General features: G+C 43.0%; 1 protein-coding gene across 1 annotated transcript; it reads right to left on the bottom strand.

Annotated features, from left to right (window-relative positions):
- Window positions 1-18097: 18097 nt before the first annotated feature.
- Window positions 18098-19568, bottom strand: LOC145793485 (uncharacterized). Its single transcript, XM_082876323.1, has 3 exons — window positions 19398-19568; window positions 18675-19223; window positions 18098-18571 (listed from the first exon to the last, which is right to left on the bottom strand). Exons 1-3 carry the CDS (start codon window positions 19566-19568, stop codon window positions 18098-18100), a joined length of 1194 nt encoding a protein of 397 aa, XP_082732449.1.
- Between the last annotated feature and the right edge of the window lie 1407 nt (window positions 19569-20975).

Here is a 20975-nt window from a genome sequence, read left to right as displayed (position 1 = left end):
TTGAACTAAGTTAGTGATGTTTCTGAATGAAACATGACGAATAACTTAGAATTATTATGTGGCAGAGTTGAATTATACTTGTATATAATAGAGTTGAACAAAGTTGAATTAACCTTGACTTGCCATGTCGGCAGAGCTAAACTCAGAATGGAACTAAGCTCGTTTCAGTTAGATTAACAGAGAAACCAAGGTTGAACACCTCGGTTAGTCTTTGCTTGAATCTAACTTCGGCAAAAGACCATAAATGCATAATGTGAACTTAAGTGGAATTTAGGCTCACATTAGGGAGCAGAGAGTAGGGATGATAAATAAACTTAAGAGCTTTGGACTCGTTGAAATTTTTAGAAAAGTTTACAAGTTGACGATTAGCCGAGGTAATGATGAAAGATGTATATGAGATACACATTACTCGAGATGACCAAATAGGTTGTCAAGCTTGGAAAGGTTGGAAAGGTAACGTCTTGATAGAAGACAGCAAGTGGAAGTACAGAAGCAATACTTGACTGAATAAGCTTAAGAAACAACACTTGTAAAAAAATTTCGAAATATTTTTAAATGTTATTCCAATTGTTGGCTCAGACAAATATTCAAGGTTTATATCTGAGGTACTCTACCCCGAAGTGATTACACAGTCAAGGTGTACTTTGAAGAAATGCAAAAATATTCTAAGTATGGAAACGTGCATGGAAGGAAAGCAGTAAGCATACATGAAACAAAGCATTCAACACTTAGGAAAGAAGGAAGAAGGCATGCATGCATTCAAAGAGAACTTGTTCAGTTACAAATGAAAACCAACATTGTTCAAAACAAAATGGAAGATTACATTGTTCAAAACAAAATGGAAGATTACAGTTCAAAGTAAAGAAAAAAAAAATCCTAAGTGTTAGAGAGATGGACATTGATCTTAGAATGCTCAACCTCGGCTGTTGGCATTGTGCTGACCTCGGTTGGTAATGTGGCTTCCTCCTCCGCCGTTATCCCGGCGTCAATTTCCAACAAGGTCTGGTCCAAGCTCTTCTCGACTGCCTAGACCTCGGTTTCAGAAGTTGTTTGTTTGGGAGAGGCACTCTTGGACACCAAGTCTTCCTCTTCATCATGAGTTAAGTCCAGGACTTGATCATTCAATGTTGGAGAGTTGGCCCCAACGGCGACCTCCTTCTCTTCTTAGACATCCTCTGCGTCAGTTTCCTCCTCGTCAGCCTCACCATCTGACTCTTTGGGAGTCGGAGGGAAAGACACTTAGAGTTTGCTGATATCTCGGAGGTCGAAGTCCATAGGGACAAATAATTTGTTGAGAGCAACAGTCCAGCCAAGGTAGAAACCTCGGTTACAGGCTTGGTTGACTTGTTCTTTATATGCATTTTTCTCGTCGGCCGTCTTGATCTCAGCCTCTTTTGTAGCCAGGGCTTCTTGGAGCTCCGCCTTGACCTCGGCAGTTTTGGCCTTGGCGTCCTTGATCTCGGACTTAAGTACCTCAACCACAACCTCGGCCACCTCAACTTTTTCCTCGGCCTGGTCTTGGTCTTGTTTGGCTGCCTTGGCTTGATCTAACAATACTTTGATCTTGGCCTCAGTGTTATTTAGAGAAGAGAGGAAGCCAGCAGCTTCCTGGGTATTGTGCACTAACTCTTGTTTGAAAGCCTTGGCTTTCGTGGCAAAAGAATGGGCGTACTAGATGGTCTGCAAGGAAACAAGCAAATTAGTAAAATTTCAAAGTGTTGAGCGTTTGCAGGAAAACAAGAACGATACAAGTGTCAGGTACTTACAAGAACTGAATGCTGCATTATTAATGCGAAATTTTTATATTCATTGATCTCGGCTATACGATTGAGATCAGTTGGAAGTAACATGGCTGTGGAGAGAGCGGTGCCAAACTCAATGCTGTCGATGGCACTATCACCAGCCTTCATTGGCTTGTCACTAATGATGATAACAGGGGCCCAGGGTTCATCGACTTTGAAGGCACTTGAGCTGGCTGTGGCTTTGGACCTCGGCTTCTTTGACCGAGCGGTACTGGATGGCTCGGCCTCAGCAAGCCTCTTCTCGACAGTGGAGGCACTCTTCTCAACCTCTGCCAATCTCAAGATCATCACGGTGTCTTCAGTGTCAATTTCGGTGACAGAGGCTTTTGCCTTAGCCCTCTTCACCCTTTGTGGTTTAGGTTGGGTTTGGGATTGAGATGGAGAGGATTGAACAATAGCCACTCCTGGCAGGTCGGCCAGGAGGTCTTCTACAACGGCTTTGCTATGGCCCATGTCGTCGGCTGTTGTAGCAACGGTAACTCTTATGCTGAAGTAGATTGCAGGAAGGGCAATTGGGGGATTGGCTGGATCGTAAGTTGACACCTCAGAATCTCGGCGTTTGCGGCTACAAGTTTTACCGGCTGGTGCATTTGCTGGGGCACGACGTCGGCGTCGGCGTCGGCGTTAGCGCTAGGGTATCGGGACAAGTTGGGGGGCAAATGTGGATAGTAGCTCAACTAGATCTGAAGAAGAGGTTTGGTCTGGCCTTGGTGAGGAAGCAATTGGTGGAGTTGATGTAAATGGGGGAGTCTTGCTTTGACGGGAAACATCAGGCAAAGTAGACTTATAGGTAATTAAGTAGCAAGGGAACCTTACGCTTATTGATATCCAAACCTAGAAGCCTTTTCAGATAAGGGTTGGGAAAGAAAGTTTGTCGAAAATCCTTTACTAGCTGGGGAAGAGCTGCAAAAGAGAAGAAGAACAAAAACATTCAAAAACAGATATAAGTTGACAAGTCCTAGCAAAAATAAGATTAAGAGGATGACTAAGTTCTTACCATCACCCTCTTTAAACACCGATCAGCGCAGGAGGAAGAAATGAAGATCATCATCACGAGCAAACTCCTAGTTGCCTGAGATGATTAGGTTAATCATCTCCAACACCCTTGTTGGACTCTGGGGGTCGGCTATGATTTTGTAGGCAGTAGATCTGGGCTTGAGGTAATAAATGTAGCTTTTTTCAGACTTTAGGCCACACATGGTATACCAAAATTGGATGTCGGCTAATGTTATCCTAGCTTGTTCTCGGTGGGCTAGGGAAATTATACCATTGATAACCCTATAGGAATTGATGGCTTGCTATATAGGGTTGAGTTTGTAGTAGTGGAGGACTTCTCTAAACAGAATGTCTAAAAGAAACCGAAGTCCACAGTCAATGAATGCAACAATGGGAAAAGACATGGAGTCTTTATCAGGTATGATGGAGTCCTCCTCCCCAGCTAACCTGATCTGAATGTCGGCTGTGATAGAGAACTCTCTCCTAAAGCACTCAAGTTTTTCTGGGGTGTTTACTCTCCACCTAAACATACCCATGCTGTCGGCTTAAATGAAGACTGGTGCAAGATTTCAGAAAATAATGATTGGTATGGGTTTAAAGACCTCGGCTAAACCCTTAAACAGGTACTAGAATAAGGGATTTTGAAGATCTAAGGGGAATTTGTTTCAGTTTTCCTAAAGAATGTGATTTCTATCAAATCCCAAACCTAAGTCTATAATAGGAACAAGAATCAAAGGCAAGAATCTGGAAAACAAGTTGTAGACGTCCCCGAACGTCCCGGGAGAAATCCCTCCCGTTTTGTTCATTGGGCTTACTACAGTTCGGACTCTCAAATTGTCACGGTTCTTAATCTGAACCAAAGAGTCCAAATCCGGCAAATCGTTTTGGAAAACAGATTTTTAGAAAAGAAGTGCCAAACATGGACTGCTTTGCCAGATACAGAGTCGCCACCTAAATATTTTTTATGGGGGAATTTAGGAAACCCTGACTCGTGCCTAAGGCCACGTGTCCGTCATCACCAAAGTTGCCTCGGCTCGGGAACTTGGGTACGATTGGGGAAGGTCAGCTATGAGCACCCCCGCTCGCCCGATCAAAGATCGGCCTCTACTAACCATGATATCTAGTTTTTGAAAACACATGCGTTCTTATTCCGGTTAATTACCCTAGAATTACTATGTGATACGCACAACAAAACAAGTATAGACTAGATCGCCTAATTTGGAACAAAGCATTGCATGTCCGTTTGTTTGGAAAATGGTTTGAAGTTTGCTACTCGCAAGCTAAAATACAGATTTCAATGAATTGTCCCAATTCAAGCAATCTAACATTCACCCACAGGCATTCAGGCAGTTATATCACATAAACAATTAGCCTCATGGCAAGCATGCTATCATGGCAACACTCACACGCATGCAAGGATGCTAAAGCATAAGTACTTACCGAGTACTCCGAGCCAAAACAGAAACCAGTTAGTAATCAAATGCATGATCCTAGTTCATGTTAAGATGGCTAATGCAACACATGCAAGATGCAGCTACAATAGGCTCGGCTAATCTATGGATGGCATATGATGATGCTACAACTAACACGTATTCAACTTGGAATTGAAATACAATGCAGTTAGTATGATGCACCGAGCCTGGTGCATGCAAGAAAAATGCATGGATGCACGCATGCATAGCATAAGGTATGCTAAATTAAATATGACCTAATACTAACCATCAAAAGCAGGTAAGTAAAAGGGAGAAAGAAGTGGGGGTTGGAAGACATGCACACACGCACCCATACTTATTACAAATTCGCCCTCGCTCGGAGGGACCAAAAGAACATACAAATTAATTAACCTACAAGCTAATTAATTATTACAGACCACTTAATTAATTAACAAATTAACTAAGCTAAGGAAAGCAGTAAAAGGCCTCGGGAAGAGGGTCCAATGGATGCGTGCTCGGGTTTGCTCAAAAATCCGTCGCCATGCACAAGCTGCCTCTGTTTACCCTGCTCTGCTCCTCTGGAAATTGTACAAGTCCCACGGTACACTCTATGGACATTGTGGAACACCACCGACTAAGGGGAATCATCACCGGCCATGTTAGGATGGTCATCGACCATTTGTTGAGCTCTCGACTATCCATATTTGGCCGATCGGCACTCTATGTAGTCGACCGGCCAATTCTTCTTGCAGAAACCTGTTTTGACAGCAGCAGAGGGAAAAACATGGCATGGCAATGCATTTCAAGCAATGTTTGCACCAACCACACTCCTTATCATGTTTATGACTTAAAGGAGTTTGGTATTCGACCCTCGGACCACCAATCGCGCATTTCAATGCGTGATGGCCAAAGAGGCCGAGTTGTGCATTTTGATTTCAAATGCAATGCACACCAAAACAAACAAGTGGCCCAACCTCTATCACTTGATCAAGAGGCAAGGCATGCATGTTCAATGCAATGCAACCTAGGCATGTGAACTAAGTATGCAACATGATGCATAAAGGTAAGCATACAAATATGCAATGTGTACTAGGCACACAACCTTAATCAAACAAGCATGTGAAGTATGGAACAACTATGCAAGCTAATCAAGCATGCAAAAGGCAACTTAACCATGTAAGTATGCAAGATGCAACATGGACAGCATGTTAAGAAACTTGGCAAAGGAATGCATGCTAAATGCACTACCACCTAAGCATGCAACAACATACCAAAGGGGCCCAGTGTGTGACAACATACAAGGCAAGCATGCTACAACATGCAAACAATGGACTTATACCAATTTGGGCAGCCCTCAACTAGGCCCAAAACAGTGGCCAAATACCATGGAAATGAGGGCCAAAACACATACAAACATGCATGCATACAAGGTCCAACACTTAAGCATAAGACAACAACCTTTTAACACATTAAAGGGGCATCAAATGCAAGCATACAAGCATACCACAAGGACTGAAATGGCATGGCAAGTGGTTCTAAACCACTGAAAAAAAGCAGGGATGGCATGCTAGAGGGGTCAATGCTTAAGGCATACAAGGGGGATTACATGGTAGCTATACAAAGCAAAGCATGGATGACCCAAATGACCAAAAACAGACCTTTAGCATGCTAAAATAAGCATAAAAGCTTCACAAAGCTAAGCTAAAAACATGCTAGACACAAGGTTCAAAGCACAAAGCATGTTAAGACAATTCATGGCATTACAAGACAAGTATGCAAGCTAAGCATGGTGTGTCTAAACCAAGTAAAAATAGAGGTAAAACATAGCAAAATACTACCAAATACCTACTAAGACATGACCAACATGGCCTTAAATAATATGCTCACACACGAGGCTAAAATGGCAACTTTCGAAGGCAACAAGGAGAGGGGATGGCCCTCTCCTTCTTAGGACCTTAAACCACCATCCTCATCACTGAAATCCCTCAAGATTTCAGTGGTGAGGAGGCCCAAACAAGGTGGTCCCGAAGCTCACCAAAATAGCACAAAAATGGGGCCAAACAAGCCCTAAGAGGGATCAAGCAACCCCAAACAACAAAACACCCTTAAACAACTATTTTAAGAAAGTAAAAACAAGACTTTTATTAGTTATATACAAAGTCTAAAAACAGTTTCAAGATAGGCAAAAAAGCTATGCAAAAATGGGGAATAAAGGGTGAAGTTCTTACCCTTGATGACCCTCTTCACAAACAATGTTCCAGTTGGTTCTTCAAGCTTGAATCCACTCAAGAACACCAAGAACAGCTCTTTGGCCCCTCAGAAACCAAGAGAAGGTGTAACTCTATGTGTTTGTGTACAATAGTAAGACTAAAACACACACTTATGCACTAAAGAGAGAGATATAGAGATAGAATAGCTACAACTATGAACTAACCCTAACTCAGAGCTCCCTCTATATTTTTTTTGTAACCCTAATGGAGGGAGAAGAGGCTCCCTCTTATAGAGATTCACTCTTGCAAAGCTTCTCAAGTAAGCTAGTCAAGAGGGAGATCCCTTCATACACGTGTATGGAGGGGAGCAAAGTGGGTGCCAGCTAGCACAGCTGGCACAAAATATCTGCCAAAAGTAGATGCACAGAGGTCGGCTAGCCAAAAATGTTATTTGACCAAAAAATATGGCCGGTCAACCATCCAGAGTGCCGACCGATCAAATATTTGGCCAATGGCAACAAAACCTAGCCGGTGGCCTCAATCCATGGCCGGTGATGTGTGGGAGTGGCCAACAAGCCATTCCCTGCCCCTCAAAGGCAAAACACAAGTGTTTGGTGCAAAACCAAACACAAAACAGTCGAGTCGAGAGATCCTGAGGCAGGGCGCGTGGCCGAGACCTCCGGGAACTCAAGACGAACACAAACATGGATGATCACCGAGTGTTCAAACGGTGACGTCCAAGTCTTGAGGGCGGTCAAAAATGGGGTGTCTACACAAGTCAAAGAGAAACAGAAAAGAACATGATTCAGAATCAAGAAAGCAATAGAAATTCAAGAAACACTGAGTAGGTGTGTACAGACGTGCAAAAGTCAAGAGCGGTGGCAAATTATTAAAGCATCAAATTTATGAACACTACGTACGTGTGTGCAAGAACCACGAACAGTGTGTATAGACATAAGGATAAATTGAACAGTACAAATCATAGACAAGCACGAGATTCAAAGCACAACAAAGATTCAAGAACAAGAAATGACGACCAAAACATAAAGCTGGAAACAGAATACAACACATGCAGAGTAGACATATGGCCAATTCATGAAAATAAAACAATGGACGATTGGAATTGAAAGAAATTATGAACTCACCGATTGGGGCCAAAATTACGGGGCACTGATGTGAGGTTCGCCGGAGTCAGACGACTTGAATGACTGGAAACGAACAAACGAGGAGCTCGCCAGAGGAGGTAAACGGAGCAGTTACAGTGCTCAAAGAAACAACAATGAAGGTTTGGGAATGTTTAGAGAGATAGTTTGAGAGACGAGGGAAATTGTGATTCGCAAAAGTGAAAAGACAGAAAGAGAAGAAAGAGTTTTGTTAAATATACAAAAAATGCGACAAAACATAATGAGGCGCCTTGGACGACGTACTTATCAGGCGGCGTACGTAGAAGCGACGCGACCTAATGGCGCGTGTCAAGTACAAACCAATGAGAAATGGATGCATGGAGGAAACGGTTGGGACGACTGTGCGTGATAGCTCATGCGCAGTTAGCACTTTTAGGATTCTTGAAATAATTATACCATAACCTCGGCTAGAGGAGGGATCTCGGTTAAGATATTTAAAGAACTTGACTCTTGGTTCTTGATCCTTGATAAAGATAGACAGTTGAGTCCTGGGGACTTGAAACCGACAAGTCATGATCTCGGTCGAAAGAAAGAACGAATTCTAGCCAACATAATATATAAACAAATGATGTAGATTCCATCACCTCGGGTTGCTAAGGTAATAGAACCTAGGGGGGCAGTTGTGGGGACATATTTTGTGAATGACAACACGTGGCTATGGTGACGTCGAAGTGTCAGCCGAAGTGCCACGTGGCTTGGTCATGCATCGAGATGATCTTGGCTAGGCCAAGGTTATCTGTGGAGATACCGGAATCTGAGATGAGTGGATAAAGGACAAGAGTCCTAGAACAAGGGAGGGTCTCAATTAGGATAAGGATAAGGCTCATGAAGAGTTTGTCCCTATCTAGCTGAAAGTCTAAGATGAGCATTAAGCCTGAGTCCACTAAAGTGAGGCTTCTACAGAGATCAGGTCAGTGTTGGCTATAAAAGTAGGGCACCCTCGTGGGTCTCAGAGAGGTATGATATACTGTAAGCAGTATGTTCTTTCTTGTGAGTTAAGCATAGTTTGTTATATTTGAGAGATATTTGATTACTGACTTGAGTGTCGGAGTGCCCCCGGGTAGACAAACTACTGCCGGATTCTTATCTTTCTGTGACAGGTTGTTCGGGTTTAATCTATTCTATCGGTGCTCTCTAGCTGAGTGCTCTCCAGCTGAGTTCCCCGTTTGGTTATGTGGTCAAAAATCAACATCCACATGTTTGTTGATGTGTTCTCTCATACACTTCCAAACAAATCTCCAACTAAAAGAAGTAAATTTTTCTCTCTCTTCTTGTTTTTGCTACTGTACAGATCAAAGATGTCCTTGGAAAAAAAAATTACAATGAAGTGGGCTTTGGGTGTCTATGTTTTTGACAAATGTTGGAGTTCAAATGGGGCAAGTCATTCGCAAGTGATAATGATACATACATGGATTGCACTGTTTTTATATCTAACTCTGGAGGCTTAAGAGAGTTGGAATGTGATAAAGATGAAGGTCTGGTTTTGGAGGTAAAGCAACAACCCATTAAAGAGAATTACTTGAATTTGATCATGGAAGATGTGAGTGTTGATTTTTTACCACACAATCAAACGAGGAACTCAGCTAGAGAATACTGGCAGAATAGATTAAGCCCAACAACCTGCACAAGAAGATGAGAATCCGGCGGTGGTTTGTCCACCCGGGGGCACTCCGACGATCAAGTTAGTAATCAATATCTCTCAAAGATAGCAAATTGTGCTTAAACTTACAAGAAAGAACTTTTCTCAGACCCACGAGGGTGCCCTGCCTTTATAACCAACAGTGACCTGATCCTTTTAAAAGCCTCACTTCCATGGACTGAGGCTCAATGCTTATCCTGGACCCTTATCTAGATAGAGATAAACTCTTCTTGAGCCTTATCTTTATCCAGAGTGGGATCCTCTGCTGTTCTAGGACTCTTGTCCCTTATCTACTTATTTCAGATTTCGGTATCTCCGCAGATAACCTTGGCCTAGTCGAGATCACCTCGGCAACATAGCAAAGCCACGTGGCACCTTGGTTGATACTTCAGCATCACCTTAGTCACGTGTTGTCATTCAAAAATACTTCCCCATAACTGCCTCCTAGGTTCTATTACCTCGGCAAACTGAGGTGATGGAACCTACATCGTTTGTCCGCACTTCATGTCGGCTAAAAATTCGTTTTTCTCCTTGACTGAGATCATCTCTCGTCGGCTTCATACAACCAGGACTTAGCTATCCACTCTCCCAAAAACCATGAATCAAGTTCTTCAAGCATCTCAACCGAGATCGCTCATCTAGCCGAGGTTATTGCCTCATTACCTCAACAATTTCAAGAGTTTTAACTGTGCATGAGCTGTCATGCACAGTTGCTTCAACCGTTTCCTTCGCGTGACCCTTTCTCATTGATTCGTACCTGACACATGCTACCAGGTCACGACGTTTCTGTCTACGCCGCCTGACAAACACGTCATCCAAGGCTAATTCATTATGGTTTGCCACCTTTTCATTTTTTTGACGAAAGTCTTTCTCTCTCTCTCTCTCTCTCTCTCTCTCTTTGTCTCTTCACTTTTGCAATTTCAATTTCCCTCTTTTGCTCAAGATTTTCTCTTTCTACCTTTCCAAAAACCTCTATTGTTGTGCTTTCTAGTTTTCTGCAACAACTACATTTATCTCCCCTGACGAGTTTTTATTGTTTGGTCTTAGTCGTCATCACCGTCTGACTCCGGCGAATATTGCTCTGGCGTTGTTTCCTTGGCTTTATCTGGTCAATTCTCTAATCTCTTCATCTCTTCTTTCAGTTTTTCACTATTCTTGAGTGTGATACTGTTATGAATCAATTTGTATGTCTCTTGCTGCTTGAATTCTTTATTCATCTCCTGTTTTCAATTGCTATTTTTAGATATTGCAAATCAGTTCTGGTTTTTTAGTCTGTTTTACTATTCTTCGTTAAGCCTTCTATTGTATCTGTGTGTTGCCATTTGAATCTGTGTTATTTCCAAACACTGGCTTGGATTTATTTGTCAAGTGCCATGATTCGAGCCCATATGCACACACCTACTCAATGTTTATGATTTTGTAACTTTCTATGTTCTTGAATCCCTGTTGCTTTCTTAGTTCTGAATCATGCTCATTCTCTTGCTTGTTTCCAGATCCATGCCTCTGATTCTTGTTCATTTTTGTAGAATTTAGGTTTGGAGTTTACTAGAAATTTTTACAATTTAGGAAAATTGAAATGAAATCCTCTCCCTGATCTTTAAAAGCCCTCACCCTAGTGCCTTTTAGGGTTTAGCCGAGGTTTTTAGACGCATACCAGTTTCTTTTTTCTGAAATCTAGCACAAAAAAAATTAAAGCCGAGATCATGGGTATGTTTAGGTAGAGCGTAGATACCTCGACCAAATTAGAGTACTTTCACCAAGAGTTCGCCATTCCAGCTGACGTTCAAATCAGGCTGGTTAGGGAGGAGGACCCTATTATGCCTGATGGAAACTCCATGTCTTTCCCCGTAGTTGCCTTCATTGAGTGTGGACTCTGATTCTCTCAAGACACACTCTTTAGGGAAGTCATTCACTACTACAAACTTAACCCCATGCAGCTAGCCATTAACTCATATAGGGTTATCAACGGCATAATCGAACTAGTTCCCCGAGAAAATGCTAGGATTACATTAGTCGATATCCAATTTTGCTACACCATGTGTGGCCTTAAGTCTGACAAAGGTCACATATACTACCTTAAGCCCAGATCTACCGCATTCAAACTTATAGCGGATCTCCTAGACTCCAACAAGGGCGCTGGAGATGACTACGTGATCGTCTCGGGCAACTGGGAATTAGCACCTGATGATAATCTTCATCTCTTCCCCCTACGCTGAGCAGTTTTTAGAGAGGATGAAGGTAAGAACTAAGTATAACTTTTGTGTTTCTGCTAAGACTTTGTCACTTTATTTCTCTTATCTATACTGATGTCTGCTCTTTGCTCTTGCTGCTCTCCCTTAACCATCAAAAGACTTCTGTCAAACCTTTTTCCCCAGCAAAGATCTGAAAAGGCTGTTGGGCTTGCTGATTGAGAAATGCAAAGCCCCTTTGCTGCTCAATTACATACCAACATACAAGTTTACTTTGCCCGACGACCCTAGGCAAAGCAAGACTCCTCCATCTGCCTCAATGCCACTAGTCACTTCATCACCAAGGCCAGATTAGGCCTCCACATCTGATCCTATAGACCAACCATTAACTTTTGTCCCCCAGTTAATTCCTCTAGCCCAGCACCAGCGCCGAAGCCGAGCTTCTGCCGGCAGAACTAGAAGTAGAAGACGCCGAGGTCTTGAGTTCTCGGAGACCGACCCCTCATTCTAGCAATTCGTTTTGGTACCAAGGTTACTGTTGCTACGACAACTAACGAGATAGGTTGTGAACCCGCCGTTGTTGAAAACCTTCTTGCCAATATCCCTGGAGTTGTAATTGTTCAGTCTTCATCTTCTCCATCCTTATCCAAGCCAAAGCCAAAAAGAATGAAGAAAGCCAAGGTCAAGGCCATAGTGACTCAAATTGACTCTACGGACACTGTGTCGACCTCCAAGTTAGCCAAGATCAAGACTAACTCTACTGCAGTTGAGAAGAGGCCAGCAGAGGCCACAACACCTGATGCCCCACCACCGAAGAGGCCGAGGTAGCAGATCTGGGCACCCGAGGTCATAGTCAGAGACCGACCATTGACAGCCAGCGACAGCACCATCGAGAACGTCAGTCAACAGCTATGCTCTTTCCAGTAGACATGAATCATATGGCTGATCTCCATGAGTATGAGAACTTCAGCCTACTGATGTAACACTCAGTCTTGGTAAGTTTCCTATTTTACTTTTTAATGCTTTCCAACACTTAGTCAGACTTTAACTAATCTGTTTTATTCTTTATAGGCCATCCAGCATGCACATTCCTATGCGGTCAAGACCGAGATGACAAGGAAGGAGTTGGTAAAAAAGACTCATGAAGCAGCCAACCTCCTTTCTTCCCTTAACCAAGCTGATGTCAGCAACCGCCATCTGATGGATAAGGCCAAAGTTGCCAAGGCTGCTTAAGAAAAAGTCGAGCTGCGAAGGCCACTACTGAAGCCGCCAAGGCTGATATTGAGGCTGCCAGGGCTAGAGTGGCGGAGTTTGAGGCTGAATTCAAAGAGGCCATTAAATTGAAGGAAGCCGAGGTCAAGGTGGCCGATGAAAAGGCTTTTAAAGAAGGCCAAGCCGCCATCCGCGATCATTACAAAGAACAAGTCAATCTGGCTTGTAACTGAGCTTATTACCTCAGCTGGACGGCAACGCCTAATAAGTTTTCTGTTCTAATGTACTCCCCTCTTCGAGATATTAACCAACTCCAAGTGCTTTTCCTTCCAGTTTCCAAAGGATCGGATGACAAGATCGAGGAGGAGGACGCCGAGGTTGATGATGATGAAGAGGAAGAGGCTGTTGCTGGGGCCCAGTCCTTCACTCTAAATGATCAAGTCCTAGACTTGACTCAAGATGAGGAGGAAGATGAGGTTCCCAAAAGTGCCACTCCCGAGAAGACCATCTTTGAAGCCGAGATCCAGGCCGCCGAGAAGAGCCTTGAGCAGACTCTTCTCAAGATTGAAGCTGAGAACAGTGCAGAGAAGACTACCCAGCTGTCTACTAAGGCCGAAGCATCGTTAACTGCCGAAACAGAATAGTCTACTTAGAATTTTTTTCCTTACTTTGAACTATTATTCTTTCAACTGTATCTTCGTTTTGTTTGAACAATTTTAAGTTTCAATTTGGCTGATGTGCCTTCTTTTGTATCCAAACAAGTTGTCTTTTTGCTAGGCCGACGTGCCTTTTTGCCTTTGAACAAGTTCCATCTTCTGAATGCAAGTCTTATATTTCCTTCTAAGTGTTGAATGTTTTTCTTCATGTATGCTTACTATTTTTCTTCTATGCCTTGTATGTTTTCATACTTAGAATATTATTGTACTTCTATAACTTTCTTGTATGATCATTTCAAGTTTGGAACACCTCAAACATATATCATCTCGGATACACTTTACCTCAGGTGCACCCTTAGTTGGTCACCTCACCTCAGAGTTTCACCTTTTACTGTGATCTCAACCAACGGGCACTTTATAAAATTTTCTCCGGGTAACTTTCAACAAGTGTTATCAAGACTTTACCTTTTCAGTCCTTTCAGTCTTGACAACTGTTTTGGTTACCTCGGGAAACAAATACCTCGGATATCCCCTTATCAGGTTACCTCGGCTAACTCTAACTTATGAATTTCTCAAAAATTTCCACAACTGTCAAGCCTATTCCTCATTCATGCTTCCTGCCCCCTAATGTGAACCTAAGTACCACTTATGTTCACATTAAGCATGCAACCCCAATTCTAGCTGAGGTTTGATTCAAACAAAGATTAGCCGAATTTTCTACCTCGGTTTCTCTATTAATCTAATTAGATCAAACTTAGTTCAACTCTATCATATGGAAAGTATAATTCAACTTTACCATATGATAAGTTTTAAGTTATTTATCAGGTTTCAATCAGAAACATCTCAAACTTAATTCAACTTTATCGTATGGCAAGTATAATTCAACTCTACCATATGATAATTCTAAGTTATTCATCATGTTTTAATCGAAAATATCGCCAACTTAGTTCAACTCTATCGTATGGCAAGTATAATTCTGCTCTACCATATGATAAATCTAAGTTATTCGTTATGTTTTAATCGGAAACATCGTCAACTTAGTTTAACTTTATTATATGGTAAATATAATTCAACTTTACCATATGATAAGTCTAAGTTATTCGTCATGTTTCAATCGGAAATATCGCCAACTTAGTTCAACTCTATCGTATGACAAGTATAATTCAACTCTACCATACGATAAGCTGAGTTATTCATCATGTTTTAATCGGAAACATCTTCATAGGACTGTTCAGTCATATTGCACAAATTTGAACAATTTATTTATAAGAACAAAATCGAACTAGCACTTTATCAAAACTTCGGCTAATAAAATCATGACATAAATCTCAAAAAACAAAAACTAAATAAAAAAACTTCAGATTGTAAGTGTTCCAAGGTCTTGGCAACTCTTTGCCATCAGTGTCTTTAAGCCGATATGCCCCATTTTCGATAACCGAGATGATTCTATAAGGCCCCTCCCAGTTTGAGCCAAGTTTGCCCTCTCTAGGATCCTTCTTGTTGCTAACAACTTTCCTCAGGACAAGGTCCCTAACCTTAAACTCTCTTTGGTTGACCTTCTTGTTGTAAGCCCTAGCAAGCTGTTGTTGGTATGTCTCTAGCCGAATTGCTACTCTTTCTCTTCTTTCTTCCAACAGATCAAGATCTTAGGCCAAGAATACCTCGTTGGTCCTATCCTCCACTCTCTGTATTCTGATTCTAGGGATGCCATGACTGTTTCAATGCCATAAGCCATGGCAAAAGGAGATTCCCCTATTGATCTTCTCGGCATAGTCTGGTATGCCCACAGCATATTAGGCAATTCTTTCACCAATTTTCCCTTGGCTGCTTCCAGCATCTTCTTGATCCCATCCAAGATGGTCTTGTTGGATGCTTCTACCTATCCACAACTCTGGGGAAAACTAGAAGTAGAGTAATAATTTTTAATCTTGTACTTTGAAGCTCTTGATTAGCTTATTATCAAACTGGGTGCCATTATTTGCCACAATGGCTCTTGGAATCCCAAACCTGGTAATGATGTTCTTCCAAATAAAGTTCTTTACATCAATATCCTAAATCTCTGCGAGGGGTTCAGCCTCTATCCATTTTGTGAGGTAGTCTGTGGCTACTAACAAGAACTTTCTCTGTCCAGTTGCCTGGAGCAGTTGTCCCACTAGGTCCATGCCCCACTGGGCAAATGGCTAAGGACTGGACACTGGGTTCAGATCTGCTACTGGCTGATGTATTAAAGATGCAAACCTTTGACACTTCTCACATTTCCTCACAAGGGCTTCAGTATCCTTCTGTATGTAGGGCCATTAGTATTCCTGAGTTATGGCCCTATGAGCAATTGATCTGCCCCCAACATGGCTTCCGCATATACCTTCGTGGATTTCGTACAAGAAGTTCTCTACCTAGGATGGGTGCACATATCTCAAAAGGGGCCCAATGAAGGATCTTCTGTAGAGATGGCCTTCTGCTGTTAGGCTGAACTTGGCTGACTTCAATCTGGTCTTGTGCTCTTGTTTTTGGTCATCTGGCAGCTTGTCATCCCTAAGGAACATCGCTATTGCATCCATCCAGCTTGGACCCATTTCCACGCACATTGCCTCATATTCTATTATCAGAGGCTCCACATTTGGTCCCGTCAAATAATTAACCATGATTGTCCTTGGCTCCCTTGATTTAATTGCACTAGCCAGATTGGCCAAGGCATTGGCATAGCTGTTATCATCTCGGCTAACCTGCTGTAGCCAACAATCCTATAATAGTGTGAGCAGTCTGACAACCTCTTTGACATAGGCTATCATCCATTCATCTCAGGCTGCATCCTCGTCCGTTGCTTGATTCACAATAAACTGGGAGTCATAGAAGACTACCACTTCATCGACTTACATTGGTGCTGCTAGCTTTGGTCCAGCAATTAGTGCCTCGTACTCTGCTTTGTTGTTTGAGGCCTTAAATCCCAAACGGATTGATTTCTCTATCATTCGACCCTCTGGTGATACCAAAACCACTTCTGCTCCTGTTCCTTGACGGTTTGAACTAGCAGGCGAAAAGAGTCACCGATGTAGATGTCGCAGGGTTTTGGTTTCTCTTCCTTCTTCTGCGCTGCTGGTGCGCAGTTCTTTGGCCCCAGTTGGGTTTCCTCTAGTTCTCCTGGACAACCTTAGCCGTGGCTCACCGAAGCCTGACGTGGGATGACACCAAGGGTAAACTCGACTACAAGGTCAGCCAAACCCTGGCCCGTGATTGCTGTTCTAGGCCTAAATTCCAAGTCATATTGGCCCAGCACCACTGCCCATCTGGCTATTCTGCTTGTCAGATCTCCATGCTGCAACAAGGACTTCAAGAAATGCTCAGTTAGTAACACAATCTTGTGGGCTTGAAAGTAGTGATTCAACTTTTTGGAAGCCATTACCAGGGCTAATGTCAGTTGCTCCAGGGGCAAGTACTTGGTTTCTACACTTGCTAGGGTTTTACTCATATAGTATACCGCCTTTTGTTCTCCTTCCTTTTGTCAGATTACCACTGCGCTTACTGCGTGTTCTGAAACTACCAAGTATAGAAACAATTTTTCTCCAAGTATTGAATTTGACAGAACTGGAGCTATTGTCAGGTACTCTTTCAAGTCGGCCAAGGCGACTTTGTACTCTTCTATCCATAAAAAATATGTGGCCTTCTTTAACAAACTAAAAAATGGTTTACACTTATCTAAACTTCAGTAATGAAGCTGTTCAGGGTTGCTGCCTTATCGGTCAAAATCTGGACCTATTTGGCTGACATCGGGCTCTTCAAGGCAAGGATGGCCTTGATTTGATCTAGACTTGCCTCAATGCCCCTTCTGGTGACCAAGTATCCCAAGAACTTACTAGATCCGACTCCAAATGCGCATTTCAAAGCATTACGTCAAAGCCGATATGTTCTTAGGATATCAAAAACTGCATTTAAATCGACCAGATGGTTCTTAGGCTCCTTGGTCTTCACGACCATGTCATCAATGTAGACTTCTACTGTCTTCCCAATTAGATGCTTAAACATCTTGGTCACTAATCGCTGGTAGGTTGCTCCTGTATTTTTTAACCCGAAAGGTATCACTCTGTAACAATAGAGTCTTTTTGGGGTGATGAATGTCGTATTCTCTTCATCTGGGACATACATTGCTATCTGATGGTAACCTCTGTATGCATCTAGAAAACTCATCCGTTTATGCCCTGAAGTGGCATCTACTGACTGATCAATCTTAGGTAGTGAGAAACTGTCTTTGGGGCAAGCCTTATTCAGGCTGGTGAAGTCTACACAAACCCTCTACTTGCCGTTCTTCTTTTTCACTACCACTGTGTTGGACAACCAGGTTGAATAGTGTACTTCTCGAATGGCCTGGGCTTCCAGCAGCTTGTCCACTTCCTCTTCAACTATCTCCACATGTAGTAATGTCCGCCTTCTTGATCGCTGGATGACAGGTTTTGCCGACCTGTCTACATTGAGCCTATGACAGGTGACCCCGAGGTCGATGCTTGGCATCACATAGGGCGTCCGGGCAAACACTTTTGTGTTTGCTCGCAAAAAAGTCTCCAACTCCCTTCCCTTCTCCTTGGCTAAGCCTGAGTTGAGAAGAAAGAAGCGCTCTCCATCATCTTCTTGGTTCAGAACCTTCTTCAAAGCTTCTTCACTCTTGTCGGCTGGTTCTTTGCCGACATCATCTAGGACCCCCATATTCTCATCTTCAATTTCCACTATCTCTGTCTCTCGCACATTGCAGGTGGACTTCATTGCTGCCATAGGGAAATTTTTTGCCTACACCTGATCCCCTCTGACCTCCTCAATCCCATGTTCAATTGGGAATCGCAATAGCTGGTGCAATATTGAGGGGACAGCCTTTATTGCATGCAACCACGGTCTTTCCAAGATAACATTGTAAGGAGAGGGGGTGTCAATCACTGTAAACTCCATGCTTACCTCTTTCGTGCCTGCTTGCACCTCCAAATTTGTGGCTCCTAAAGGCCACGTCGGCGTTTCGTTGAATCTAATCATTGGGCTGTTGGACTGCTCCAGATCTGGGTGAAGGCCAAGTTCCTTGTAACACCTAACATACATGATGTCACAATAACTACTTTGATAAACTAGAATGCACCTCACTCGGCACTCCCCAATCTTCAGCGTTATCACCAGGGCATCGTTGTGTGGATGTTGCACCAAATCTAGGTCTGCCTCAGTAAAAGAAACCATTGAGCCCTGGTACTCATTTGTCCTAGGCTTCTTTTGCTGGACCTGATACACATGTTGTAGGTGTCTCACTCTCTGAGTCTCCCCTCGTACATCATTCTCATTGACCTTCGAATGAATCACATTGATCACCCCGAGGTCTATCTACTTGCTGCGGTGGCGGTGGTGGAGGTGGTGCTGCCAGTGCTTGGGGTAGCCTTGCTTGCTCTTCCCTTGTCCTGGCCTCATCTACCAGGTCTCTCGGGTGACCCTGTCTGACCAAATCCTCTAGGTGTGTCTTTAGAGCCCTGCATCCTTGAGTCAAGTGCCCATTTTTATTATGGTAAGCACAATGCTTCCCAAGGCTCTTTCCCATGAACTCACCAGGGATCTTCTCTGGCGCTTTGTAATACGGTTGGTTCCTGATCTTTTCTAGAACTTTGTAGACCGGAATCCTAAATATAGTGGTGACTGCCTGTGCAGCCCTCAACCCTATTTCCTGCATGTTAAAGCCAGTGTCACATTGGGCTCGCTTCGGTGAGCCGTTTTTCTTCTCCTGCTTTGGTGCCTTCGTTCTTAGCGTATCCTCTTCTACTCTGGTATACTTCTCAATCCGTGCTATAAGCTCTTCTATACTCTTTGGTAAAGTTTTTGCTAACGATTTTTGAAACGGGCATTCATCCTTCAGGCCATTTTTGAAAGATAGGACCGCAAGCTCCTGGTTATATGTCGATATCCAGTTGAACACCTCGTAATACCTTTTGGCATAAGCCTTGAGGCTTTAACCCTCGCTAATGTTCAGAGCCAACAAGAAGTCTACCCATAGTGGTTGTAACTTGTTCGTAACAAACCTGGCCACAAACATCTCGGCCAGGCCTTCCTAACTCTTCACAGTTCCTTTCGACAACTTATGGAACCAATTTGATGCGATTTTCCCAAATGATGAGGGGAACACCTTACATAGCAACTGCTCGTTTCCACTATACAAAATCATCGAATTCAAATATAAGCCAACATGAAAGTTCAGATCAAACTTACCGTCGTGAATCTGGAACCTCGACATATGGAACCTCTTTGGGGATTCAAACATATTCAAGTTCACTAAGAATGGGATTCTCGGCTTGACAGGGGATGTGACCTCTGCGTTCTACCGTTTCTTCTCGAGGTAGTCCCTTAAATCCTCCTTTGTCTGACCAGGAGCTTGATTATCAACAGATTTCAACTTTTTTGGTGCGTTGCTCTCGGTATCGTTATGTATCCTTTAGGATTTCTCTTTATTCATCGTGTCAAAACATGGGCCATTCCCTTAGATATGTCAGGGCACTTTGACGTAAGTGTCCCTGGTACGAGGCATCTTCTACGACTCACCTCTTATCGACTTTGCTCGCCCGACATCCCATGACGGTCGATGTGAGCACTCTTTTTCCTTGTTATGCTATGAGACTGCTGTGATTGTTTTCTGCCCCTCTCTCTGGGCATCAGTCTTGGCCGCTGGCATCGGCATGTCCTGCAACGGGAATGGTAATTGCATCACATTATTCTGCATCATGAAGTTAACAACCGATTGTAGGTCTGCAAACTTGTTTGCCATTCCTTTCATCTCGTTGTCCCTCCTCAGGCATCTATCATTCCATACCTGGAGGTCGCTTTCATTGTAATACTCATCTCGGCCTGATTTTTTTGGGGCGTTACCTTCTTTGCCGACGTCCTTCTACACATGATCCGGATCCTGTACTCCTTCATTGTGGTTTTCCACGCCAACATTAAAGTCTGCATGTTCACTATTCTCACTATGGATGTCATCCCTAATCTTTTCTTCCTGCCTATCGTTGGCCAATTATTCTCCTTAAGTTCCCACAGACAGTGCCAAATTGTGGGTGTTGACTTTTGACTATACAACTAAATAGGGAACTCAGCTGGAGAGCACTGGCAGAATAGATTAAGCCCAACAACCTGCACAAGAATAAGAATATAAGAATCCGGCGGTGATTCGTCCACCCAGGGACACTCCGACGATCAAGTCAGTAATCAATATCTCTTAAGGATAGCACATTGTGCTTAAACTCACAAATAAGAATTTTCCTTAGACCCACGAGGGTGCCTTACCTTTATAACTATCAGTGACCTGATCCCTTTAGAAGCCTCACTTCCATGGACTCAGGCTTAGTGCTCATCATATACCCTTATCTATCTCGGATTCTGGTATCTTCGTAGATAACCTCGGCCTAACCGAGATCACCTCAGCAACATAACCAGGCCACATGGCACTTTGGCTAATACTTCGGCATCACCTTATCATTCAAAAATACTTCCCCACAGAAGATTTATGTTCTAGTACCAAACAAGATTCATTGAAATTCATCCTCAACATTTGGAGTTGTTTATTGGCCGTGATGGTTGTGGGTTGATTCCAGTTAAAATGTTCGATTCAATAACCGAAAAAAAATCAAAGTAGTTTATGAAATGTTGA

This window comes from Camellia sinensis, chromosome 6, assembly GCF_055761805.1.
Source record: "Camellia sinensis isolate YWXY chromosome 6, ASM5576180v1, whole genome shotgun sequence".
In the NCBI taxonomy this organism is placed as follows: domain Eukaryota; kingdom Viridiplantae; phylum Streptophyta; class Magnoliopsida; order Ericales; family Theaceae; genus Camellia; species Camellia sinensis.
This window is presented reverse-complemented; position numbering and strand designations above follow the sequence as displayed.